The sequence below is a fragment of the Branchiostoma floridae genome, chromosome 12 (assembly GCF_000003815.2).
Source record: "Branchiostoma floridae strain S238N-H82 chromosome 12, Bfl_VNyyK, whole genome shotgun sequence".
Classification (NCBI taxonomy): domain Eukaryota; kingdom Metazoa; phylum Chordata; class Leptocardii; order Amphioxiformes; family Branchiostomatidae; genus Branchiostoma; species Branchiostoma floridae.
In genome coordinates, this window is record NC_049990.1 from 8,981,033 (window position 1) to 9,007,834 (window position 26,802).

Genomic DNA, 26,802 nt, shown 5'->3' on the forward strand with positions numbered 1-26,802 from the left:
TTATTATCAATTTTTTATCTTCAGTTTTTTTTAATAGATGTTGGTAAAGATCCAGCTGGTAAGATTTTGTTAACTTAAAGATGCTTTGTATTTCCATAGCATAGACAAACAAAAAAGTTTTATTCAGTACTTCACATGCAAAGAGATGTTACATTTAAGTTTACGGTATCATTGTCACAGTGTAAAGTGGGTTGTTTACTGTATTAACCATCAAGAACAGCCATGCCTACATATGTCCATTGTTATTATAGGTTGAAGAGAACTGTGCTCAGCAATAAAAGCGTTTTTGCTCTCTGGAGGGTTTTGCCAGCACAGTTTCATTAAATGAAAGAATCAAATGATTTGTGTTATCAGAAAGATCAGTAGACGTTGAAAAACATCCAGTGACATTCCGACCTGGCCTTGCCGTAACAGCAATTAAGTCTGACACTTTGATTTAAGAATGCTGGAATATGGAACCTTATCGCTTTTCGCTTAATCTTACTGCTGTTTGCCAATGTCACGATGAAGGGTACAGAGGTAAGCCGTACAAATCAACAATGGTGGACTATATACAGGTTGTTTCCCAGTGATTAGACAAGTGCTTCATACTTTTTATGATGTTTTTACATATTCAAGTTGTAACAGCAATGCAGCATGCAAATGCGAGAAACAAGGCATAACGTTGGATTGGCCTTAAGAAATGATATTTACAGTTTTAACCTATATAAACAAAAAGAGAGACTTGAAACATTGTCTTTATTTATATTATGTCCAGTATAAGTAGTGTTGTCTTAGAAACACAGTGTTGAAGTTTGACCTGTGACCTTTAAAGGACTGTCATAAATGAAGTGTTGTAACAATATGGTCAGCAGGAGCTCCCAGAGACTGTATGCACATAAGATTTGTCCTAACGATTAGCTGATTAATAGGTTACCTCGAAGGTTTGCCATGTTGAAGCTGCTGCAGCGCTTCTTGTGGGTTTGCCTGTTGCTGTGCGTGTTGAGTGTGCTGGTAGTTTGCTGGGTACTTGACAGCATAGTCAGAGAATTCAGCAGGATTGTACAAGTAAGTAAAAATACATAGTGATTTACAGGTGGTAGAACCACCTTTGCATTAGCACACACTTGTAAGGTTTAGAGACAGAAAGTAGCTGGTTGAGATAATTAGGACAACTTGCCTTAGGTCTTGATATCCAACTGTAGGTATTGTTTTTAAAGTAGATACATGTACCAAATAAGGTACATTTTGTATTTCACTACATTGTATAGTACTCAGCCTATAATGATTTCCTTGGACCTTGGTGTATTGGAACCATTGAGCTGCTTTCTGTTCTTTGCAACTGAGCTTGCTCAGGTCTACAAACTTGTTTGTAAATGGTGTATCAGTTTGGACATTTTCATCCTGTTCCTTAGCTCTTAGTTATAAGTTGCATCCATTTATAATGTAGTTGTGAGAAGAAAAACAGGTGCTATACCCACATGTATCTAAAGATTTTGATGTACCAGAGAAATTCTCTGAGAACTGCCACGCATCAACTAATGATACAAGTGAACGATTGATTGATTGTCTTGTACAATGGACTCATAGGGGCATTGCTTGCACGTAGGATTCCTGTCCTAAGAATAACATAGGCCAACATGAGTCACTACATCTTGACCGTTAGGTCGAAATGCAGACAGCAGGATCGATGACCAGTGTGTCACCACTTGAACGATACCAAACACCCTTTCCATAGACTAACGTAAGCTTCATGCCCTGTCACCATCAAATCCGCTTGCTTGCAGATAGCTACTTGTTCTACGTGGTCAAGCTAGCATACCGTATGCAGGGCTTACTATACATTCAGGGTGCATATGTGCACTTTTATGCACCCAATACTGGAGCTGTGTGCCTTATTATTCACAAAGGTTGCACATATATAGTTTAGTACAGAATATTCTTGACATTTTAAGTTGGAGAAATTGTATTGTATTACTTAAGAAAGTAATTAGTTACAGTTATACTTTTAGTTATATCCTGAGTATTTCTGATTGCATGGGAAGTTAATAACCTGGTGAGGATTTCCTGTATATGATTATAACAAACTTCCTGTTCATGACTCATAATTCCTGGTCAATTTTCTTCTTAAGCTTCCTGTCGTAAATTTCATTTTCGTTATCATCCAGCCATGATTGCAGTTATGCCTGATCTTTATCATTTATATCAGGTCTGTCTCCAGGACCCGTCCCTCTGTCCCGAACAGAAGATGAATCATTCTAAAAAAATTAATCCCCAAAATCTGAACTTCATGACATAAAATGGATGTTAATAGAATATTCTTACATCAGTGACTCTTGAGAATTTAAAGATGGATACAGCCCTTCACAGTCACTGTAACAGTTATAGAAATTAAATACAATGTATAAATGATTTTGTATGTCTTTGAACATAAACCTGTCCATTAAAATCTACATTTTGTGTGCAGTGTAAAGTTTAATATTATTGTAATCCTTTCCAGTAGCCACTCAGTTTGGCTTATGTGCTTTAGTTGTAACTTGTACTATTCTCGGCATGTTGTTTGTGGGTGGGAACCTCAAAGCTTGGCTTATCTGAGGCAGGTTAAGTATTACATGGTCCCCATGGTTTCCTGTGGCCTTCTGGCTAACTGTGTGTGGCCAAACCTACTTAATTCTACCATAAAGTTAATCATTACACCCGCTTTACTGGCACAAGTTGGCACTACTGGGCCGTGTAGTCTAGAGTCAAGAAAACAGACTCCTGAGTTTCAACATTTCATTTTGTCTGGAGAGCCTTAGGCCATGTAGATGCAATTATTTGGTTGACATCTGCGCACACATCAATTTCCATCCGTTTCCATACTACAACAAAGCAGCTGCATAATGTCTGAGCAAATATTTGCTGTTAATTGCAAAAATATTATCGGAAAACAGATCTAAGTAGTCGTAGAAGGCCAAAGTCAATTCCAAAGTCAAAGAAGAAGATGATAATATGAAAGAACAAAAATTAAGAATCTATAATTGTTCATATATACTGCGTGTTAAGTCATTTTTTCAACCTCCCTGACCACTTAGATTTTACATTGAAAGCAATTCTTTTTTAATTTTCACAATGGCATCTCAGAGGTTGTCATACATGCAATTGAATCAATATGGCCTAACATGTGACACATACATGTAAAACAAGGTGAAAGTCCATTGCTGGCACTGCAGATGTTTTTCAATCATTAATGTAGGACTGTGTCTTGTGACTCCATCAAGATTTTTGTTACAGACTGTGTTTTCAAAGTCAAATGGTTGAAAAATCTTCTGTAACAATTCTTCCTGAATATTAGATGGTTTGATCCACTCACAATAGGAAGAACCCCTACTTTTTGCAATAAGTGTGGGTTCTAACATGCTCAAGATGTGGTTCTCCTCAAACACAGGACTTCCTTTATAAAGTTTATTTGGACAATGCAACAACAAGGCTTTAAAACTTCATATTTGGGAATAGGTACACCGGTGTACCTAACATAAATGTTAAGTTGCACAAAAAATTTTGGGAGCACAAATTACTTGAAGTCAAATAGAATGTCACCAAAACCTTACTGCTCCTGCGCATAGCATGAATCTGAAAATTCTATGGCCTAGCTTTAGAAAAGTAAATCAGAAAGGTTCCAATATTTGTACTTAGATATCAAGATTATACTATTTACTGGTGAACTACATTACCTTGCATGTAACCCAAAACTAATACATTTGGCATCAGGTACTGCATATTTTGAGCCCTTGATTGTGGACTTTGCGATTTCTCAGTAAAGGGCTACTTTTAAGCTTGCTTCAAACTCACAGGAAACAGTTAGCAGTTTTATGTTTGCTGAGTCATGCTGATATATTGCTCTCATTCTTGATAAGGTGAAGTAGGAAGTCCTGTTACTTTCTCCATTTGCTTTAATTCATTTAAGTATACCGGTCCAGATCAATGAGTTTCTATTACCCCTTGGCACTCTCACTAGGTTTCCTAGACAATGACTAGTCATCACAGGTAGCGTCACTATTGTCAACAGCACTTGTTTGTTTGTTAATGATTATCCAAAGCTACGTCAACACCTGCCAGGGTCCTCCATTGCCGATCTGTCACACCTGTACCAATACGTGCTTAAACACTGTTTGCTGTTTTCCCACCCCTGTAGGCTCCCACAGGCTTGAATGGTCGGCCGTCTACGGGAGAGGAGGGAAAGAATGGGGCGCCGCACACCGCAAACAGAGCCGGCTCCGAAGACAAACGATCAGGCAGAGGGGCGTTAACAAGCGAGGGGCAGCTGAGGGTCAGTCACCATGAGACATCAATGCTTTTACCACTTCCGTTGACATCATCGTCACAACAAGAACCCGAAAGCAGCAACCGACAGAATAACACAAGGAAAAGGGTGTCTACTTCAGATGTACCGAACTGTGTGAACACCAGACCGACGACGTTGACCAAATCTGCTTCGGAGCCTGCGTTTGTTGTGGACGGCAAACAGCAGAAATATGTCATCGAAATTCACCTGTCTCCTACGCAAGAGGTTGTAGCAGCTGGCGAAGACCAAAAAGTTGCGAGAGAATCTGTAGAACACGAACACGAGAGTGTCTTTCTTGAAGGAAACGCGCCCTCTGTAGTTGTGACTTCTCCCGAAAAAAGACAACGGAATCCTTTCACCAGGAGCCAAAGTTTGCCTGTGTCTCCCACAATAAATATTGTCCCTTGTGGGGACATGCATGATAAGCCTGACCTACCTTCCAACATGGCAGAAGTAGAGGACGCAGATGATGACTGGACGCGTGTGGTTCCCAGGGTCTTGCAGAAGTCTGACAGCATCTCAGTTCCGGAGAGTAGTGGCGGCCCTTTTCGACGCTGGTCACGTTCACGTACGGATAGCATGAATGAAGCTTTGAATGATGAAGGTCGGATTGAGATGACAGACAAGGAGAAATTGCGAAGTCTTGACATTGACAAGGACCGGGAAGTCATCCACGACATAGCACACTTTCTTGAGACCCAAAATGAGAAACCAAATAGCTTGCCACCAGACTCCATGCTTACTGTTGCGCCTGGTAAGATTCAGAAGTTGGAGGTGGAGTCTCAGAGTCAGAGTCTACCATCCTCGCCGATGCCAAGTCGTAGGGTAGGAAGGCATTCTCTGAGGAGTCTTCCAGTGTCCCCCCATCCCGAGAATCAACCTGAAAGATCTCGGTCAAGCACCGATTCCTTGGACGAGCACCCAAGAACAAACTTTCTCACTGCCCCTGTGCAACCTGAGCGGCCAGTCACCCCAAAACCTTACAAGAAACCAGCTTCGTCTTCGAATTCCCCGAGCTCTTCTTCCCCGAGTTCTTCTTACAGCCATCTTTCTGTGAATAGCCCCCCTCCCGCACGACCTGTGACCCCTAAGCCGCACATCAGGCCATCAACTTTGTCTGGTTCAAGTTTAAGTCCAAAGTCATCACTACTTGACATTCCACAAGAGGACTCGGTCGTGATGAGACCCATAAGTCCGAAGTTTGCTACCATTACAGAAAATACAGACGTTCTAGCGCCACAAGCAAGGCTGTCAGCAGAGCCCCAGTCTACTGGATCTCCACAGCTTGCGAAAAACAGGAGTAGAAAAACAGCTTTGTCTGCAAAGCAGAACCACGTGCTGATGAGGATTTCAGCGGCGGGAAGCGAGGATAGCGGGCTGGGGGATAGCCAATCACAGCTCAATTTGGCTGTTCCGTCATCGGAAGACAAGTCCTTGCAAAAGGTGAGTTGTAAAAAACTGTGATCAGCACTGTGACATAATGTGTTAGTTCGTTGATGAAGGTTAGACATCCAGGTAAGCCAAATAGCAGTTACTCACTGACAGATGTTTCAGGCAGAATACACCTAGTCTACCTTTCATCAATGACCCCTTCATCAGTGATACCTGACGAAAGGTAGTGCATGCTGCCTGAAACGTCTGACCATTTCCAAGATCATATCCCAGGGCTCGAAATACATTTTGTACACTTTTCAGTCAACTTGCACCAGTGCAAGTTAAGCCAAAGGTAACTTGCACCAAAAGAAACTTACTTGCACAACCCAAAATAGTGAACTGTTAACCCTTTATTCTTCTTCTGAAAATTTGCAAATATATGGTGATACATAAAGACCACATGTTTGGATATTTGTTTTCCAAAGCGTATTTTATTTTGGATTTCAAATTGTACAACAAATGTGAATTTAGGCTTAATTTAAGACAATTCAATGTCTGTATAACTTGATAAGATCAATAGATTTCTTCTGGACTCTTCGAGTGACTTCCATCACTATTCTTAACCATCGCTAGAACAACTCAAGACAAACACATATAACTGGAAAATCCAGTTGATCATATCAAAGTCACTAAATTGTATGCAAAATGTATTTACTCATATGCAAATCAAGGTAAGACAACACCATAGGAATTATTAGCATTATAGAGATGGAATTGTCTTCAAATTTTGTTTACCTGGATGTCTAACCAAGTTTAGAAATAACAAATTTAGGCTATTTTTTTATTCAGTGTTGTTTTCTTTTACCTTTCAATGGCAGACAATATTCTTGGTGTGTGTAAGCTTTTTCTAAAGTCAGGTATTAGTGGATAAAAGTAACTTGCACTGGTGCAAGTTTGGTCCAAACTTACTTGCACCACACCAATTTTACATGCACAAACTTGCATATGCATGTGGTATTTCGAGCCCTGTATCCAGTTGCTTGAGTAACTTCTACAAAATGTATTTGGCATAATGTGTTAGTTCATTTGTCATCCTTACTAGATAGCACTTCAGAATCTGCCCTCTAGTATGCATTTGTCAGGTAAATCAGCATGATGTTTGTGCCCAATCTCACACATATACGGAAAAAAATTGTTTTGTATCCCCTGTTCATGAATAAACTAATGACAAAGCTGATGGTGTAACATACTTTTCCCAGCAGAGGTAAATATTAATTCTCTTAACTTTATCATTTAGGTCATCCATTTGCCTGATCAAATAAGGTGAGACAGGACTGTCTCAAGGACATTTCCCTCTGAGACCCTCACAGAAATTTTGGATTTGGAATGAAAAATTCCATCCCGTCCATCCAAAAAACACGAAATTGGGAAAAATGTATTTTCAACATTAGATTTAGGATCGTGAGCTTATAAAAAAATAATGACAGATTGTACATGCATTGGGCTCCCAAACAATGAGTGGGGCAGAAAAATAAAAAGCTGCATGGAGACAGCACTTTGTGAGGACACTATCTATAGCCAATTTTATGTCAAATTGTATTTAAGGGATATATAGCATTGGGGTTGACAGGATCATGAGGTGTATGAAGTGAAGTGAGATATGAATTGAAGATAATCTTGATCAGGTACTCAGTACTCATTTACACCTGAGTAGAGTAAAGAATTTGGTATTGATTGCCTCACCCATGCACGGGCACAATATTGGGAGCTGTCAGGGATTTGAACTCAGTCAGTGCCTCCAAGGTCATAGTCAACAATCTTAACCCTTAAACTGCCAAACCCAGATATATCCGGCACATATAATACATGTCTTGTGTGCTGCACCCAGATATATCCGGGATGTATTGCAAACCCCGGAAGTTAGGGACTTTGGCCTTGTCCGGGGGGTTTTTGGAGGTCAGCAGCCAACCCTGGCACTGATAGCATTTTATAGTGCTGAAACTCTGGCAGTTTAAGGGTTAAGATCACATTTTAGGCCACCCATTCAAAACTGATAAGTTTTCATTGTTGTGCTGCAATGGTAGTGCTAACAATACACGTCTCTTTTTTAAATCCAGGATGCTCCAAATGTACAAACCAATGAAGAAACCGTCAGATACAGACGGGCGACCAAACAGCGGCGACGCAGACCAAAGAGCGATCTGGGCTCTTGGGTTCAAAAAGCGCCCGTAAAATCTCGCCGGCCATTGACTATCCACGGAACACCCCACCAGGAAAGCATTGAGGAGAACGAACACTCAGATGATGACAGTACAGATGGAAAGAGTTTGGATAAACTAACATCTTTAAGAGATGCTATGAACTTATTTACAGTGGACAGTCCTAAACTGAACAGAAGGGTAAGTACAAAATGTGTCTATGATCATATTTTAAAGTAAAACCATCGTGAACATATCAAGATTTACAGTACTTGGCTTCATTTCGTACAAAATAAAAACTTGTGATTCAAATAAGATTTTCCTGAACATGTATAATGGTTGTAACCAGGGGATACACAAATTTTTGGTCTATGTTTCATTCTACAACCTTTGTACTGTAACAATGTTATACTTTTGCGTGCACTGCAAACATGGGCGCAAATTAGACTACTAAAACTTAAAAGTAATCAATAACTTTAAAATGTTGTTCAAACTTTATTTTATGCTGTAGGTGTTATTGTTTAGTCGCTGGAATTACATGTATTCTTAGCACATTGGTAACATCTGTAATTTCTTTCAATTGTCCCATTATTGTTTTTTCCAGTTTTTCATTTACTTGACATGTTGGTTTGGCTGTTCATAATGCAGAGCCAGGACTGCCCAACTATATATAGCCTGTAGCTATGACAGAGATGTATTATGTACATGTATTATCATTAGTCTTAGAGAAGTTTATATTGATGTTTTTAAGGTAATTTTATTCGTAATTGATGTTTATTAATTTTCAATCTATCTTCTTTACTTTCAGAATACTGTGCACCACATGCTTGGGTCACCTAACCATCCAGGCATAACACAAGTTAGTACCAAAGTCTTATGTTCTCTGTTCACGGTCCTTGTAAAATTTACTCAGTGAATTATGTATTTACTAATAATAAATAATATGTAGAAATTCTTAATTGTAATTGCTAAAATCTTTTCCATATAATGAAAGAAATTGAAAATGTTAGATGTATCTAATAATGTCAAGACATTTGTTTTGTGTGTTGTGTAGTACTAGGAACTTGTTTTCACAACTTTTATTTGTTTGCAGAAAATGTCTGGAGTAAAAGAAGAGTCTACCACTCCAAGAGCTTACATGCGAACTGTCAGTGCATACAGCCCTCCGATGGGGACTCCTGCACTCAAGCGCTCTCGTAGCACACCCTGCAGTCTAGATAGGACCGGGAGGAGAAGAATACATTCCATAGGTATCTACTCACAGCCTCCTATTCTAAGTTACCGTTTAGACCACTAGAACTGCTCTTTCTGAGGGATCAATGGAATAGATGTTACTTTAATGATATTTAGTACAAGGCTCGCAATACCGAGGACATCCACACTTTTGCATACCCATAATTGGAGCTGTGCACCTAATTTTTGACTGTGGCTGCTCCAGTGCACCTAGATATTTATTTAGGGTTATTTACATTGTAATGTAAAAAGGTGCAATCCATAATAGAATTTGGGTTCATCACAATTGATAATATTTGCCTAACAGTGACTTCCAGATTCAGCCTGCAAGTCTGGACAAAATTTTTTTCTCTCTACTTGTTTTATTTACATTGTACTGTTTCCTTGTGCACCAAATCCATTTTTCTGTGTACCCAGATTTTCAAGGTTAGCTGCACCAGTGCACCCACTCCCCAAAATATCTTTAGATTGAAGCTTCTTTGGACTAACATGTTTTACTGTTTGTTCTTTATTAGCAGATAAGGGGTCAGGCACGCCGCGATCCACAACAGTCGCAGTCGAGCTGAGTGGCCCGTCGTCTGACTCGGAGTCTGATGACGACAACGAAGCGACAAGCGTGCCGTCGTCACCAGCTGTCAATCGTCGGTCGAGTTTCACTGGGATCCCTCCTGGTCAGGACATAGATGAGGTGAGTAAGACAATCGTAACGCGAAAAATGTTCTTGTGGCACCTTAGATAAAGACAACATTAATATGTAACTGAAATTACACATGTATATACTGTAAATCTTGACATATTTGCTGTGGTTTTATTTTTGCGTGCGTAAATGCAAACTTAAATCACCATGAAAACCTCCTAAAGTTTCTTATCTTATTTTGAAGCAAAGTCCCACAAAAATTAACAGTACAGCAAGACTTCAGAAATCCTGTATCATGGTGTTGATGCCACTCTTTGGGCTTATTTGATGTGCTGTAAATTTCCATTGTTGCTGTCTCGTACTGCAGTGCTTTCTAGAAAATGAATTTCAAAGCTTTCTTTAATGTGGCCTTTCTAATTTCCTACTGTGTTGCCATAGATACAATTTAGTCAATTTTATATCCTCTCTATGTAATTAGATTCATACATCATATGATGACAATTTCATTTCAAGGTATATCTTTATTACATTTTTATCCGTGATTTACATAAAAAAACATCAATGGCTTTTAATGTGGCTGTAATTGGAACAGAATTAATGCTTTTGATGGAGGGGCAAATTTAATCGACTATTTGATGTTTTTCTACTTAGATAAGACCAGACCTGTTGAATAAGACTAAGGTCAACGTCCTAGCATATATTATGTATAATAATTTTTTTTCCCTTCTTGACATTGTGTAATGTCTAAGAAAAAAATGCTGTATTCTGGTAACCCAACAGACCCTAGTAAACCTAGAAAGTAAACTAAGATTGGATGAATTGCCTGGTTGGAATCATCATATTTCTTGGCAGTCATCATATTTCTAACTAAAACATCATTAAATTACCTTTGGCCATTGGTCGTTAAAAGATAGAGAAAGTTTTAGCCTGTATTGTCACCAATTTTACCAATTTTGCCCCAAATCCTCTCAATGAGTGTGCAGGGTTGAACAAGTCCAGTAGTCCACTTGCAAGTGAAAGTGCTGATCGGCAAGCATATGTCCTACCCCACTTGCCCGATCGGAAGAATCTTACTCGTTTGGGCAAGTAAATCTTTTATGTTCTTGCCCGATAGGACAGGTGAACTTTAGAAAACTTGTCCAACCCTGGTGTATTGGGTTCTTTTAACATTGGTTCTTCCTTTCACAGATGTTTGAAGAGGAGGATGAGGTGACGTATGCGGAAGCCCTGTGGGATCATGTGACGATGGATCCCGATGAGCTGGGCTTCAGGGCCGGGGAGGTGATAGAAGTGACGGACCTGAACCACAAGGACTGGTGGTGGGGCTGTATCGAGGATAGAGAGGGATGGTTTCCTGCGGCATTTGTTAGGGTATTTATCCATCATGCATTTATAGACCCATTATGAAAAGTATAATACCACATAATGTTGTTTTGCTTCTGAAAATAAGTTCATCGGGTTGCTTGAGAAAGTAGTAGTTCTCTGAGAAAGATGGCTGATCGGCATCAAAAAGTGAGAAGCTGAAAAATTACTGGTTGTGTAAATGTTCACTTGTCTCGAGCCTGATCCAATGAGATTCATGTGCAAGTCTTGGTTTAAAACAAATTCATTTGGCAAACTGATGATGATCAACAAATAATCTCAAAGCTCTTTGACTGTTTGCCAAGATCTGGGTTGTATCCTTTTGTTTCGTTTGATGCCCTGTATGAATCAGAATGTTCTCCAGTTTTTCATGCTGTATGTCCTTGAATGTTTTTTCCAGTTGAGAGTTAACCAGGAGGACACAGTGGAGGACTATGTTGCAAAGATGAGGCAGGGAACCAGTGTCAATCTGCGCAGATACAGCGTGAGCTTCTGTCAGAACAAGGACCAGATGAGAAGCAATGTGGTCAACGAGATCCTCAGCACAGAGAGGGACTACATCGGCCACTTGAGAGACATCATTGAGGTAAATATTCGTTTGTTCATGTCTTACTCAAAGTTACTCCATAGACATCCAAAGACTTGGACAGAATTAGACTTGATCCATTCCCAAAAAATTGCTTTATAATATTCCGTTTCTAGGTAGGCTTTTGAAACAAAGCATTTGAAAGATTTTAATTTGAATCCAGGGAATCTTGTAAAGGCTACTGTAGTATGACAGACTGTTAGCAATCGACAACTCTTTCCTTCAATCTTTTAGATTATATTAGAAGGCTGCTAATGCCATCATTATGAAAGATGTTTTAGAGAGTGTACCATAGTAGCCGTTATGTAGATGCTACAAAGATTGTGATGCTAAAAAATAGTAAGAAATTATTTTGTACTGTACAGTAAATTTCTACCTCTGTTTCCCAGGGTTATGTAAAGCAGTGCAGGAAGAGGCCAGAGATGTTCTCCTGTGAAACCATAAAGACAGTGTTTGGTAACATCGAGGAGATTTACGCTTTCCAAACTAGCTTCCTGAAAACCCTGGAGCACAGCAGTAGAAGAGACCTTCCCCATCTAAGCGAAGTGGGCAAATGCTTCCTGCAGCATGTGAGTGTACTGTTTGTGATCCTTAGTATATTATAGGGATAGTAGTTTGGCAGAAGAGAAGCTCACCCACTGTCGAGTAAAATTTTTTGGGCATTGCTATGGAGCCAAACAGAACATTTTTTTGTCCATTCTCCTGTTAAAACCAAGAGGCCATTGCAGATACCTAAATTTTATTGGCACTTTAATCAAAGACACAGGAATTGATGATGTGAACTTGAAAAAAGTAATGCTTGATAGGGCTTTATGGATTGGAGTATGTACTTGCCTAGTCCCGACTACAGATCGATAGACAGAGATTGCCATTGGTCAGAGATCATGATTAGGGTCTCTTTCAGAACACTAAGTGAGTCTAGCTGAAGAATTCTCAACCAGAGTCAAATTGGAGTAAAATTTTGTTGAAGAGAAAGTCAGAACTTTTCAACTTATATTGACACTGACATGTAACTTAATAATGGATTGACTTGGAACTCAGGCTTTGTAAATGGAAGACCACCCTTGTTTTATTTTTGCTGTATTTGTGTTGGTTGCTAATGGAATGATGTTCACCTGCTTACTCTATGTCTCACATCTCTTGTTGCTTTATTTCAGAGAGAAGGATTTGAGATCTACTCAGAGTACTGTAACAACCATCCCAATGCTGTCACTGAGCTGAACCAAATCATGAAGAGCAAGAAGTACAGGCATTTCTTTGAGGTGAGCATCTTCGCAAGCCATCTTAAAGTTTGTATCCCCATTGAATAGTGAATTATGATACATGTTTGAGCCTTGCTAGGCTAAGTAATAGTAGAAGACAAGCCCGATGGTATAGTATTGTGGCGAGTAACTTGATAACAAGTTACGCTCACTGGGAAAACATTCTTCATTTTCGCAAAAATAATCTTTCTAGTTAAGAATTCTGGCTATAGTGATTTCCTGTCTACTGTCACAGTGACTATTTCATCAAGTCTTGTCTTGAGTGGACAAGTTAAGTGTAAGCATACACATTTGCTATTTGCAATTCAATATCGGAACAGCCATGCACGTGCAAAATGTATGTTGATCTTGCTCTACATGTTCAATTCTATCCCAACTAAATGAGTGATAAACAAATTGTTTCCCGTCATCAGGCGTGCAGACTGCTTCAGAACATGATTGACCTGGCCTTGGACGGCTTCCTCCTCACCCCTGTGCAGAAGATCTGTAAATACCCTTTACAGCTGGCCGAGCTGCTCAAATACACCAAGCCTGAGCACAGGTAAGGCTGCTTCACATCGAAACTCTCGTCTGTAGGACTAGGAGTAGGAGCCTGTGTTACAGAACAGGAAGGCAACACACTTAAATGTCGGTTGACTAAAATGTAAGGTTGTGTACGAAGTATTTTGTTTTTCAAGATAGAAGATATAATCTAATTTCGGGGACCACAAAGATCTAAAAGCTGCTGTTGAAGCAACAAAAACAACTCAATTTTCCATGTTTTCTTGATCCTTGGGCAAGTAAGACTTCACAAGAAAACTTTTCAAATTTCTCTTCAAGGGATCACGAAGATGTAAAGGCAGCGTTGGAGGCCATGAAAGACGTTGCAAACCTAATCAACGAGAGGAAGCGACGCTTGGAAAACATTGACAAGATTGCGGGATGGCAACAGGATGTAGAAGGATGGGAGGTAAGATGAAGTCATTTATCTTTCTTCCTTTGTTCTTTAGATATATATGATATGAAGTGCCTTGAAGATATTTGTCATCTTCTCTTTGATGTACTTAGTACAAGTCAGGCAGTTTTTTAAAACATTTTTTTTCCATTAAACAATCCATCCATTGCCAGTCTAACTTCTTCCTTTGGTCTTAAGGTTCTGTAATACCATATGAATGTTGAACGTTATTAAACATCGTCAGAGCACTTAAAACATGTTAGATATCTTATCTGATGTACATTTTCAATAAGCCTAGTGTACAATTAACATGTCTAAAGTAGGTACTGCTGTACACAGTCTATCCTTAGCACAGATTGAATGAGGATGTTTTGAGTGTAAAAAAATTAATGTTTGTTTCTGTTGCATAACTGCCAAAAGTCCTTTAGGCATAACACACCAGTTTCGTACAGTAGGTACATGCTTCATAAGACTGGACTGTAATATTTGATTCCCTTACACTGGGAAAGACCTTTTTGATAAAGTGATCGGTACTCTGACATGCTCAAAGTTTGTCTGTCCTCAAACATGTGACTTCTGGCTTTACCGGTATGTCCCATCTGAGAGGACTTTCCAAACTGTAGATAGTTGCCGACTTTCACCTCAGTCATGTGGGGAATAGAGCACAACTTTGGGGCCTACTAGGTATTCAAATGCAGAACCTTAAGGTTCAAAATTCAAAGTCAGCAACAAGACCACCTTGCAGCAAAGGAGTCACACCTATCAACAAAGAGTAGCATCTAGTAACAAAGGAGTAATGTTTCTACATCTTACCTGAAATGTGTTACTAAATGCCTTGTTTTGTTGCAGGGTGAGGATGTTCTGGACAGGAGCTCCCAGCTGATTTACAAAGGAGATGTACGGGTCATCACGGCAGCCAGGGGCAAAGTACAGGACAGGACCCTGTTCCTCTTCGACCACCAGATGGTCTTCTGCAAAAAGGTGGGTTCAATGTTGTCAAGAGCTGTGCTGTGAGTCTTGAAATATCTGCGGTAGTTTTGTGTTAGTGGTTTTTTTGCATTGATCCCTCTCCTGCAAATCATTACACAGCAAATATTTGTCCAGTGTCCCCAGCGTAAACCTAAAAACATGGCAAACATGCTCTTTTTCCTCACTTAATGGCTAGATCAAGTCCCTTTGAACTTAAAATGGATTTACAGAATGTTGATTCATATTGCTTGTGGATGTTTTTTGCAATGTAATTTAGACTGTTACACTCTCAAATTTTGTACAAGGATTGTTTTTTCCAACTCCTGGGTCTCATTGTCTAATTGTGTTGTTTGTTTGTTTTACAGGATTTGTTGAAGAGGGACAGTGTAGCTTATAAAGAGAGGATGTTGACTGGCCCATGTCAAGTTAAACCCATCCCAGATGGAAAGGGTATGACATTGTGTACTTTATTTTTACTAAACAATTTATATATTGTAGACTTGTAGTACAACTTGTTGTAGCGTAACTACGCTACAAATTTATGCCCATAGATATAAGATAATTGTGAGCAAAGTCGACAGTAAAAGCTAATATTTTTACCCTCATGAAAATGGACTACGAGGTACATGTATTGTAGTCAGTTGGTGTGTTTCTTAGTGTGACCAGGTGTCAAGATACATTGTATGGTGTAATACAAATATAGGATACTTGGAGAACCAAAAGTCTGATTTTGCCCATTTTTGTAGATAGATTGGTAGGTAGGAAGTGATGACTCATGTCTGGGCCTTAGGAACACCCATCTGAAGATTTTTTCATTCTCTATTTCAGACAAAGAGTTGCAAACCTCTGTGAAGAATGCTCTGAAACTATATGACATGGACAAGGAGAAAACGTACATCCTCTGTCTGAAGACTCCTGAGCAGAAGATGCGTTGGCAGGATGCCTTTCAGGAGGAGAGGGAGAAAGTAGCAGACGATAAGAAGAAGGGATTTGAGATTCCCCTCGATGTGAGGAAGAACGCTATGAACAAGTCGTTCCGCAACAAACCATGCAAGCCTAGAGCAGGTAAGCCAAATGTGGAACATTTTTGTATCGGGACACGTTCGAGGAGTCTTTGACAACTCCTATATCCTTAGGGCCTTAGAAAATGTTAAAGAAAACGAATGCATGTTGGGAAATGTCTTGTTGCAAAACAAGCTAAATGTCTTACCGGTAATGCAGTCTTTAAACCCTCTAAATTTCAGAAGTCAAGTCTGTGTAGCAGCTAAGCCTTCAAAGAAACCCAAGATTTTGACATATTTAGATGCTAGTTTGCTGTGTTTTTATTGTGTTTTAAGATAAAACTGTAAGGATCATTTCCTTTGCCTGGATATCAGTACTTTTATCCAAACATAAATTGTTCAGTTCTTATCTTTCTCCAAGGTACTACTAGCCTGATTTTTAAAGAAATTTTAATGCCTTCTTTTTTTCAGACTATCGACGTATGTCCAAGAAGTATGAGGTGTCTGAACCAAGCCTTCAGCACGTCAGCCTCCCAAGAGGCATTTCTTCCAAAGAAGTCTTCGCTGAAGTGAAGCAGAAACGCTCTATCATTCTGCCATTCTTCAACTTTGCTTCAAAGAAGTCATCTAGAAAGGCTTCTGCATTGAATTAAATCTAGAAAGGCTTAAGCCTTAAATTCAATTAAACGTGCTGAGTTTAGTAAAAGATCAGATTATTCTTAAACATTGTAGTGTATGTTGATAGCTAATTAGCATATGTCACATGTATACTTGTATATAAGAGACTGTACTTCTTTTAGTTGCATTCATTAACTGAGGCTGGCTAAAAAAAACAAGCAATGAAAACATTTGTTTGAAAAGAAACCCAAAGAACCCTATACAAGTCAAAAGCAATTTTGACTGTTATCGTTGCCATAGAATATAGCTGTTTTCTTTCCTCTGACAAAATGTATAGAATTGTACTAAAGTTGACCTATTTCCCTAAAAAATAATCAATTTTGTACACACCATGCTGAGTGTATGATATCTTAGCAATGGTGATATTTTTGCTGTATTAATGTTAAAAAGATGCTGCATAACTTGTAAAATGTAAGATACTATTAAAATATTTCCTTGTGTCATCAAATACAGTAAATTTGTAACATGTATTGTTGTAGAGTAAGGTAAATAAGAACATCTTTGTAAAAGGCCTGAGCCAACGTATAACAGGCAAATTACTATGTGTTATACCAGTGCCTACTCGGTAAAAATATAATGTAAATATAGAATGTATTGAGTTACTATGTTAGCTTTAGTTTGGGCATATCAGCTCGGAAAGTGCCATGTAGTTAGATCTAATCCTGAAATAGTGGTATTCTATAAACGGTGAATGATTTTATCAGGTTAGAAAATCAACATGATTCTATATTCACAACCAGGCTCTGTATACAATCGACAGTTGACAGTTCTTTACGTTTGGGACCACATTGTTAGCAGCAACACCTTAGCTGCAGTGTGGGGTAGTACCAGTACAGAATTGCCCTGAAGAATGTTATGGACGGTCATGACACATCGGCTGTCTATTGTATAGATCCTGGCTGTGACTGAAGAATATTGTTATCTTGTATTCTAAAACAAGAGTCATTCAAGATACATGTATCTACAGCAAGATAGAATTCTGCCCACCAAAAACTAAATCATGTTAACACAATATTCGTATAAAAATTCCGGCTGTAAAGTCTTACCCAGAAATCAGACTATTTTTGTATGAAAATAAGCATATTGTTGAATAAGCAATTTTGCTGGACTCCCAAATTAGAATGGCAACTTGTTCTACATACTACAAAGGTTAAAGCATCTGCATCATGGTTTCAAAACTCTTGGCTCAAAGTAGATTAATTGAGGTGGCATCCAAAGGTATGAAGACTTGTTAGTATAGCTGGCAGATACTGTCCTATAAGTATGAAAATGCTGCACAAACATTCTTGCTGTCAACAAAATAATCTTTAAAAATGCCAAATGTACTATTTTGCCATAACATTATACCATAAGTAAGAAATGGAATATGTATAGAAATGTTATTATCTTGGGGCATTTGTTTGTTGATGTACACCTATACGTGTAATGTTTTAACATTTCCTCTAAATACCAGTAAAAAATAAAAAAGTTTAACATGTGGAAATAACGTTTCCTTTTACTGATTCGTGTATTGTGGTTATTTTAAATCTTGTATGAAATTCCTAGTAGCTTCCTTCTTGGAGAGGGACGGCGGGGATACCAAATCTACATGTATACTGCTATATGTTGTAACGCTAGTTCACCTTTATTCACGGGGTAACCTTTATCCATTACCTAACTATCGAAATTGGAGACAACATTTTCCCAGCGCCTTACGTATAACCACTAATTCAGCACTAAGGACGGAGTAAGGGCTTGTAATCATTATCTTAGTGTGCACACTCGCGCACTGTTATTTACCGTGTCAAACTAAAACTAACGAGGAGAAAATCATTCCGGCAAATTTGCATTAAGTGTCGGTTAGGTTTGACTGCATTTTATTTCTGTCAACAATCCGTTTGTGTAACGTTGGTTATTTCATTGCCTAACCACTAATTCAGCACTAAGGACGGAGTAAGGCCTTGTAATCATTACCTTAGTGTGCACACTCGCGCTCTGTTATTTACCGTGTATATCTGAAATTAATAAGGAGAAAATCATTCCGACGACTTTGAATTAAGTGTCGGTTAGGCAAGACTGCATTTTATTTCTGTCAACAATCCGTTTGTGTAACGTTGGTGATTAATTTCATTGCCTAACCACAAATTCAGCACTAAGGACGGAGTAAGGACTTGTAATCATTACCATAGTGTGCACACTGGCGCGCTGTTATTTTCTGTGTATATCTGACATTAATAAGGAGAAAATCATTCCGACGACTTTGAATTAAGTGTCGGTTAGGCAAGACTGCATTTTATTTCTGTCAACAATCCGTTTGTGTAACGTTGGTTATTTCATTGCCTAACCACTAATTCAGCACTAAGGACGGAGTAAGGCCTTGTAATCATTACCTTAGTGTGCACACTCGCGCACTGTTATTTACCGTGTATTTCTGAAATTAATAAGGAGAAAATTATTCCGGCGACTTTGCATTAAGTGTCGGTTAGGGATTATTCCATTTTATTTCTGTCAACAATCCGTTTGTGAAACGTTGGTGATTCCATAGCGCTTGACAGCAAGTAAGAAAAATACAACAGCGCTTAAATGTATAGCATAAGTCAATTCATGTAGCTTTTGTGTTTTACGGTCAGAGATGGGTGAAACAACAGGGATGTTCAATATATACAGACAAAATGTCAGAAAAAAGAAAGTATTTTAAACCATGCTTTTGAGCATTTCTTTGGGTCTAGTGGCTAGGTTACCGGACATGAGACCGAGATGTCACTGGTTTGAAGTTCAAGAAGCACCTCATACAACTTTCCTCACTACACCGAGGTGAAAAATGGTTGCCCTGTTTCTTTGGTGGAGGTTAAAGGCAGTAAATGGAGAGGGGCGGGTTCTGCCTTTCAAAACCGAGCCCAAACACACGCAGTAGATCAAGGAGGCTATACCTTCCAAATATATATAACCTCCGACCTTCCAAAACCATATCCAGTTGCTTGAGTAACTACTTTTTGGCGTACATAGAACCTTCTTTAGTAATGATCAATCAGATCCTACGGTGCCATAAGATAGTATCAAAGCTGACCAAGGATTGATATCAAAGCTGATCCGGAGTTTAGCCGGCTACGGGAGTCAAACAGGCACGGGAAGTTTGATACTATAACTAGACATTACGCACCGTGGATCTGGTTGGAGATTACTTCTTCAGTAGATTAGCAACCGGCTGCCCCTACGGCCTTAGAGAGGCATGGCAAATACAGTTGTGAAATTAGTGACTAGCGCATTGTTGGTGGTTAATGGCCGTGTATATACTAGTATCTTGCCAATTAGCGCTACAGAGTTCTGGATTTTACATAAAGTGGTAATAGGCCTTGGGAGAATAACAGCTGCAGTGGGTTACAAAGAATGCTGCAATGTGATCTATAATTTTTTATTAATTTGACAAACGTAAAGACTATTGGCATTCGTAATTAAAAAAAGGAGAAAATCTCTACCTACTGACAATATCTTTAAAGACCGTTGTACGAAACACAACATTTATTTCCAAGGACGAAGATTACAGACTTACCTCGTATGCAACTGAAACCTTGCGTAACTAGCATTAATCAAGGCCATTATATAACGCCCTTGCATTAATTGACCTAAGTCAGTTATGTAGTGGTTTTCAACGGTGCTCGATCAGCTCATTTCCTTCCAGCATTGACAAGATCGGCTGATGTGTGAAACACCTGGTGATGTTTTGTAAGAGTCAAAATTGGATTATGATTTGCGGCAGCACACCAAGCGCGATCGCTGTGAGATGAGTAGTATTGAGTTATATGCTCATAAGTAGTGGAATTGATGACATTTGCGGTTTCAAAAGGCGTATTTCGTTCCTATGACGATTTTTTCCTTTTGACTTTGAAGCGCTGCTTGCTTCTTTCCCATCAAACAACATCGATGAAAACACGTTGTGTAAAACGTGAAAGAAAACATTTCATAACATGCGATGGAAAAGTATATAGGTACACATTTGCAACCATCATTGGACCTTTCGCTACTTGACTATACGATGGCTGGGATCGCCAACGGAACCGGACTCGCCGACGACACTAACGGCACGGCCGAAGACGGCTGGCCTACGATCCTTCCCTCCGAACTTAAGGCGACGTTCGTCAGCCTCATTGACCTGGGTCTCGTCCTGGGGAACGTCTTCGTGGTGGTGGTGATCCTAAGGGCTCCGTCGCTAAGAAACTACACGGGTTACCTGACTGTTTCCCTGGCGTGCGCAGACATGTTACCGGGTCTGTTGGTCATCCCCTTCAGCGTGAAGCCGGCCTGGACCGGGCACTGGATGTACGGCGAAACACTCTGTATGGTAGGTGTACACAAATAAATAAAATAGTAGATGTCCACAAGCGTAGTAACATGGAGGTCACTTTCGTCGTAGGACGCGTACGCCGTACGCCTTTTATGTCTTTCGATTTATCATTTGCAAAATGTAACAAGATATCACCTGTAAAGTCATGACGGCATTGCTGATGTTTGAGAGTCAACATATGGCACGGACAGCTAGCATACTAGTACATACTAGTACACGAACATACTAGTAACATAGACAGAGATTTAATTTTGAAGTAAGCCGTCACGTAACAAACCGCCGACAAGGCTTTAAGACAGAATTTTTGGTAACAAGAAAACTGATCTTTGCACCACACGAACACGACTATTTTTAGAATGTTCTCACTTTGAGATCAATCGTATGAAGATCGTACTACGGATGTGACCAGACTCACAGGTGTGTATTGTACGACTGGTATGTATGACAGTAGATTTGGAAAATTATTGGGCAGTCATTCATGTATCGTGTACCTACCTTGTTCAGCCGTCTTTCGAATGGTCGGGTGGGTCATAGCCTCCACAAAAATCGGACGAAAAATATCTCACGACATATGATGTGTAACTGAGGTTTTAGGTTCAACAGGTTTTGTTGTGTTATATGTTTTTATTTGCATAAAGGCGTGGGTGGTGATTTGTCTAGTCGAATATTTCAAATCATAGCAAAGGAAAACGTTGAGATATCAGTCTACAATTTTCCAGAGAGCTCCGCAATTGGATCGTACTCAAAGCTGCCAATTGTTTGGCCTCTTTTTTTTCTTACGTTAATGTTCACCAATGGGCGAGAGAAGTAACATTATCCTTACTGTGTTTTGAACAAACCTACAAGCGCAAGATGAATGCTTAAAATTTCCAAGGTCAGCGCTTTTTTTTTGGATTAGAGCCCCCAGGGGAAGCAATTGTAAACTTAAGAGATACAACTAAGTATAAACCGTATCTGTTTATTGCGTGTTATGTGAAGTAGAATTGAGTTACTGCAGGCACGCAATATCGTGTATTTTAAGATACTTATGGTAGTCTTCAAGTAGATTTATCGGTGGAAAGGCAGTATGTGTTCAAAGGACCAACATGGTATCCAACCGGCTCCCGCGGCCGGTTGCATAATAGTTGGCCGCTTGGATACTGCCTTGCCACCGATACATCTACTTGGAGATTTATTACGTAAGGTGGAATCCGACCGATCAAAACATTAAGACAAAGTCACCGTTTTGAGCCATTTTTTTTTCAATTTGCCGCTTGAATTTTCCGCCATTCTGTCCACACGGAGTTTTGTGGCCGGAACTTGTCAGTAGCTAGGTTATACAAAAAAATAAGAGCTTTCGCCCGGCTCGCTTTCGCACTGTTTACCAAAGCAGGAGCAGTGAAAGTCATGAGAATATGTGAAAATTGATAGCAAAATCAGATTATCAATAATCGAAAACATTTGTAGTGTTGGCACCAAAATTCTACACCTTTAAACGATTTGAACTGATCATTTTACTTAATCTAAGATAATATGCTCTCTGCTTCACCAAATGTCCCTTTGTTTGATGAATAAATGGGCTAATTGCTGAAGATCCGGGTCAATTGTGGACTCAAAGCAAGAGATGATTTACGTTGCTAAGACTGCAAATTGAAGAACAGCTATTCACACACACACTACAAACATTGTTATTACGCTTAGCCCCAGATCTCCTCACACCGACCTATTTTTCTCGGCACTGTTTTTTATTCATAAGAAAAGTTGACAAACATGTATCCAGAAGTTGTTTTTGAGATCAGCACAAGATTTCGCAACATTGCATTGGCCAATAGTTATTTGCGATATAAATGAAGAAAAGAAGAGGAACGTTATTTCATGACAATTGTAAAGGATACAATGTGTGGCAACGTACAAACAAAGCATACAAAATAGTTGAACTATGTGTGTTATAGTATGTATATAGTTGATTTATTTGGACAGCATGCACTCCGGACAGGGGTAACAGAATATTGTTTTTGATATTGGAACTGTTACCTATTTCAAATTCAATGTCAACTGGACAATCTATTTTTTATTCAAAAATATTATCTGCAGAATCAGAACAATTGTTTCTGATGTTGAGGCCCCGCTCAAGCCGACACCTGTTAGTTTCCCTTTTTTATTTATTTTACCAGGAACATACAACTCAGGTCAGACTAGACCTGCTTTTCAGGCAATCCTGGGCATACATAGAAACAACACAATAACAATAAAGACATATTTCAATAACAACATAGCTGTAAAAATAGCATTACTAAGCAATTAGGTATAAGTCATTTGGCGCTTAAATGTCCTGAACTTCACCAGACTACGTGATTCGAGAGGCAGCTTGTTCCACAGCTACACGCCGTAGTACTGCAGACTGCCACGAAATGACGTCACTCTGACGGGTGGCAACTGTAGTTAACGCAGTATTTTCTTTTTGAACGTTTCTTAGCTATCGAATGCTGTTGGAAGAGGTTTTTGTTTGTTTGCTTGTTTGTTTTCGAAAAAGCAGAACTTTATTTCAGTTTTCTTTTTTCGTTTGATTCTCCAGGTGACGACATACTTCTCCAGCGTCTGTGCACTGGCTTCTACCTTCTCATTGGTCAGCCTCGCTATCAACCGGTACATCCTCATCGTGCACGCCATGAAGTAATCTTAATATTTCCTTTTTACCTTTGCCAGAATGGCTAAGGTTATGTTTTGGGCTTGTGAGTCTGTGTGTCTGTCTGTCTGTGTGTTAACAGCATAACTCAAGAAGTCTTGAATGGATCCCGATAATATTTGGTAGGTGGGTAGGAAAACGAAGGTCAAGTTCGATAATGGGTCCCCTAGCGGCTTGCTAAGGTACTGCAGCAGAACCTCAATTTTTGATATCTCCTGTTCTGGACATGCTGTGATCATGATTTTTGAGTGGTAGATAGCCCTTGAGGCAGAGAGTAAGTGCTGTGAGTTTGGGCCCCCTAGCGGCTTTTTTGGAACTGCAGGCGCCGGTTTCCTTTCAAACTTTGGACGAGAATAACTCTACAACGTGTTGTCATGAATTTTGGTATGTAGATAGAATGAGTGATGACTTACATAATGGTATACTAATTATGCAAATCAACAGCTAATTTGCATAATTAATGAGGAAAATTTATAAATCCACTGCATTCCATGATAGGACTTTCAAACTTGTCACATATGTAGCTGGGAAGGAGAGAAATGTTGCTAAATATCAATTATGCAAATCATGGCCTCATTTGCATAACTAATGAGAAAATATGAACATGTTGACGGATCATCATGTTTTTTGGTATGCAGGTAGCGTAAGTGAAGACCTACATAATGAGATACCAATTATGCAAACCAACAGCTTATTTGCATAATTAATGAGGATATTTGATAAATTCACTACATTCCATGATAGGACTTTAAAACTTGTCACATATGTAGCTGAGAAAGAGAGAAATGTCAATACATATTCATCATGCAAATGATGATCTCATTTGCATAATTAATGAGAAAATATGAACGTGTTGACGGATCGTCATGATTTTTGGCATGTAGATAGCCTAAGTGAAGACTTATATAATGTGATACTTATTATGAAAATTAACAGCTAATTTGCATAATTGATTAGGAAAAGTTCATAAATCCACTGAATTCCATTATAGTACTTTCATCAAAGTTGTCACATATGTAACTGAGAAAGAGGGAAGAGAGTAAGAGATGTATTTAAAGACTTTGAAAGAGAATAAGTCAAGAATGGATCAAAGGATCATCATGATTTTCGGGATGCTGATAGCTTACGTAATGTTTGATACAATTTGATATCAATAAATTGTAACTTGGGATCTAATTTGCTTAATCAATGCCGAAATTTTATAAACCAACTCTAAGCATATAATTGTAAAGAAAATGAAAGGAGTAACGCATTTGTCTACAGACAGCATTCTACATAACAAACCTGGTTTATTTGGCACAAACCTGGTTTATTTGGCAAAGGTATGTGTTCGTGGAACTCTAGTTTATATGTTAAATTGGTCTCTGATTGGGTCAAGGTGATATGGTTACATAAATGGTGCCCGCGCGCTGTTTCCTAAATGAAAATAAATTGTTTTTAAACACGCTGTAAATCGTACAAACCAGCTGCAAGATAAGCAAATAACAGTTATATGCTGTAGATTGCAAATGTGAAATGTGCAGTGATGTAATTGTAAATATGACCCCAGCAATATACATGTGCTTCCTTCCATCCAAAAATTGAGCATTTTTTCCCGTCTGAACAGGTACCAGGACATCATGGGGCCGAAGCTGTGCACCGCCATGATCACTGCGGCCTGGGTTCTCCCGGCCGTGAGCTTCGCTCTCTCCATCTTTGTGGATGGGAGGTAAGTCGGTAGTCCTGTAGACGAATATCACTCTATGATTGTATGCCCCAAATGTTCTGTTATACGTAATTCACTGTACACAAGGCTATCATCTTACATACCGGGATTTATATCGATGGACTTAAATAATAAATTCAAGTACATTACGACATGCGACAGCTCCTGCATGGTAAAGAAATATATGAAAGAATGTTAAGACGATAGAAATCCTTACAATGATCGTAAAAGACCATTCTCAGCCCATACAATGTACTCTTGTGTTAAGTAAATTAACCTTATGGAACTGTAGTTATGTATCAGTATATGCCATGCTTATTAATTGTACCTTGTTCAACTGTTGCACAATAAAGCTATATACCGTTTGTTTGTATCCATCCGTTTCTAACTCCGGTTCGCTCTTATCATCGCTTTCCTTCCGAACAGTCAGGCACCCATTACAGTAGAGAATCGACTGACATATAGGCCCTTTTCACTGAGTTTTCTCTTCCTTTATCCATCGCTCTATCTCCTGCAGATTTCGCTTCTTGCCCAATGCGATGCTGTGTGCTCTAGACTTCGGCGGTGTGGTCCCACTGGCGTTCGCCATCGCGTTCCTCGCATCCGTGGTCCTGGTGGTAGGCGTCCTGCACTGCAAAGTGTACGCCGTGGCCTTACGTCATCTCAAGAACATCTACCACTTCAACCCCAAGGCTACGGAAGACAAGCTGCAAGGCGCCAAGACGACTGCCGCCATCACTGTGGCGTTCATCCTGAGCTGGGTGCCGTACTGCGCCCTGGCCGTCTGGCAGCACGTGTTGAAGTACCCGACCCACCCTGACGTGGAGTTCGCCCTGCTGTGGTTGTACGGGTGCAACGGGATCCTCAACGTATTCATCTACAGCGGCTTGAACCGGGCCTTTCGCGAGGAGGCCAAGAAGCTCATCGCCACCGCGCGTGCATGTGTGCTGACCGCCGTGACGCTTGGTCGCCGGGTGGATGCCACCAGGCCGTCCGTGCCGACCCGGTTTGGGAGCAGTGCTCGGCGGCTAGTGGCCTGGGAAAACAGAGGATCATTCAGGGTAGAAGAGGTCCCCATGCACGAGCTTCAGATCCACGGGAAAGTGCATAGAACCGTGGTGAACGCCAACATGAAGATAGAAGAGACAGCTTGCTAGCTCGAGTTCCTCATTCGACTTTCATGGATATTCACATTACATCATTGCACTGGAATGTAAACTTGAATGGCTCCGCTCTCGTTTATTTATCAATTTATGACTTTCTTTCGTTGATGGATAATTCGTTGATAACTTGACATAATATTATGGTACTATTGATTCATGTCTATTTTTATTTATGTGTTTTGATTGGTATTCTTAAATTCTGTTTGATGTAGACAACATCTCTGCTGCCTTGACTGACCGGTATAATGTGTAGCTGCACTTTCAATTCATCAATATATACTTGTTAATATGTTTTTTCTGTTGTTTTCTATGTCTCAGTCTCAGTGTATGCTATCACAACAATATTTATACATTTATTCACTAATCGTTTTATTTCGTTTTGAAAATGTTACTTTCAATTCTTCGGGTTTC

At 39.5% G+C, this 26,802-nt stretch overlaps 2 protein-coding genes across 6 annotated transcripts in view; both read left to right on the forward strand.

The window, feature by feature from the left end:
• Positions 1-18,020, forward strand: part of LOC118427625 — a 41,439-nt gene extending 23,419 nt beyond the window's left edge. For 3 of the 5 annotated variants that reach the window (XM_035837498.1, XM_035837496.1, XM_035837500.1), the window contains 15 exons: positions 4,154-5,746; positions 7,795-8,076; positions 8,684-8,734; positions 8,969-9,125; positions 9,624-9,796; positions 10,934-11,116; positions 11,508-11,693; positions 12,083-12,262; positions 12,851-12,955; positions 13,369-13,496; positions 13,775-13,904; positions 14,739-14,870; positions 15,224-15,308; positions 15,687-15,923; positions 16,331-18,020. In XM_035837498.1, the coding sequence (XP_035693391.1) occupies positions 4,154-5,746; positions 7,795-8,076; positions 8,684-8,734; positions 8,969-9,125; positions 9,624-9,796; positions 10,934-11,116; positions 11,508-11,693; positions 12,083-12,262; positions 12,851-12,955; positions 13,369-13,496; positions 13,775-13,904; positions 14,739-14,870; positions 15,224-15,308; positions 15,687-15,923; positions 16,331-16,512 (3,804 nt within the window). In that variant the 3' untranslated portion in view covers positions 16,513-18,020. Of the gene's footprint in view, positions 1-894; positions 1,048-4,153; positions 5,747-7,794; positions 8,077-8,683; positions 8,735-8,968; positions 9,126-9,623; positions 9,797-10,933; positions 11,117-11,507; positions 11,694-12,082; positions 12,263-12,850; positions 12,956-13,368; positions 13,497-13,774; positions 13,905-14,738; positions 14,871-15,223; positions 15,309-15,686; positions 15,924-16,330 lie in introns of those variants that run through there. The other 2 variants (XM_035837499.1, XM_035837497.1) reach the window with 2 other exon arrangements.
• A 2,289-nt stretch (positions 18,021-20,309) lies between these two features.
• Positions 20,310-26,755, forward strand: LOC118427639 (trace amine-associated receptor 9-like). Its single transcript, XM_035837519.1, has 4 exons — positions 20,310-20,855; positions 23,413-23,510; positions 25,130-25,231; positions 25,746-26,755. The coding sequence occupies exons 1-4, from the start codon at positions 20,487-20,489 to the stop codon at positions 26,383-26,385; spliced, it is 1,209 nt and encodes a 402-aa protein (XP_035693412.1). The 5' UTR covers positions 20,310-20,486; the 3' UTR covers positions 26,386-26,755.
• The last annotated feature ends 47 nt before the right edge of the window (positions 26,756-26,802 follow it).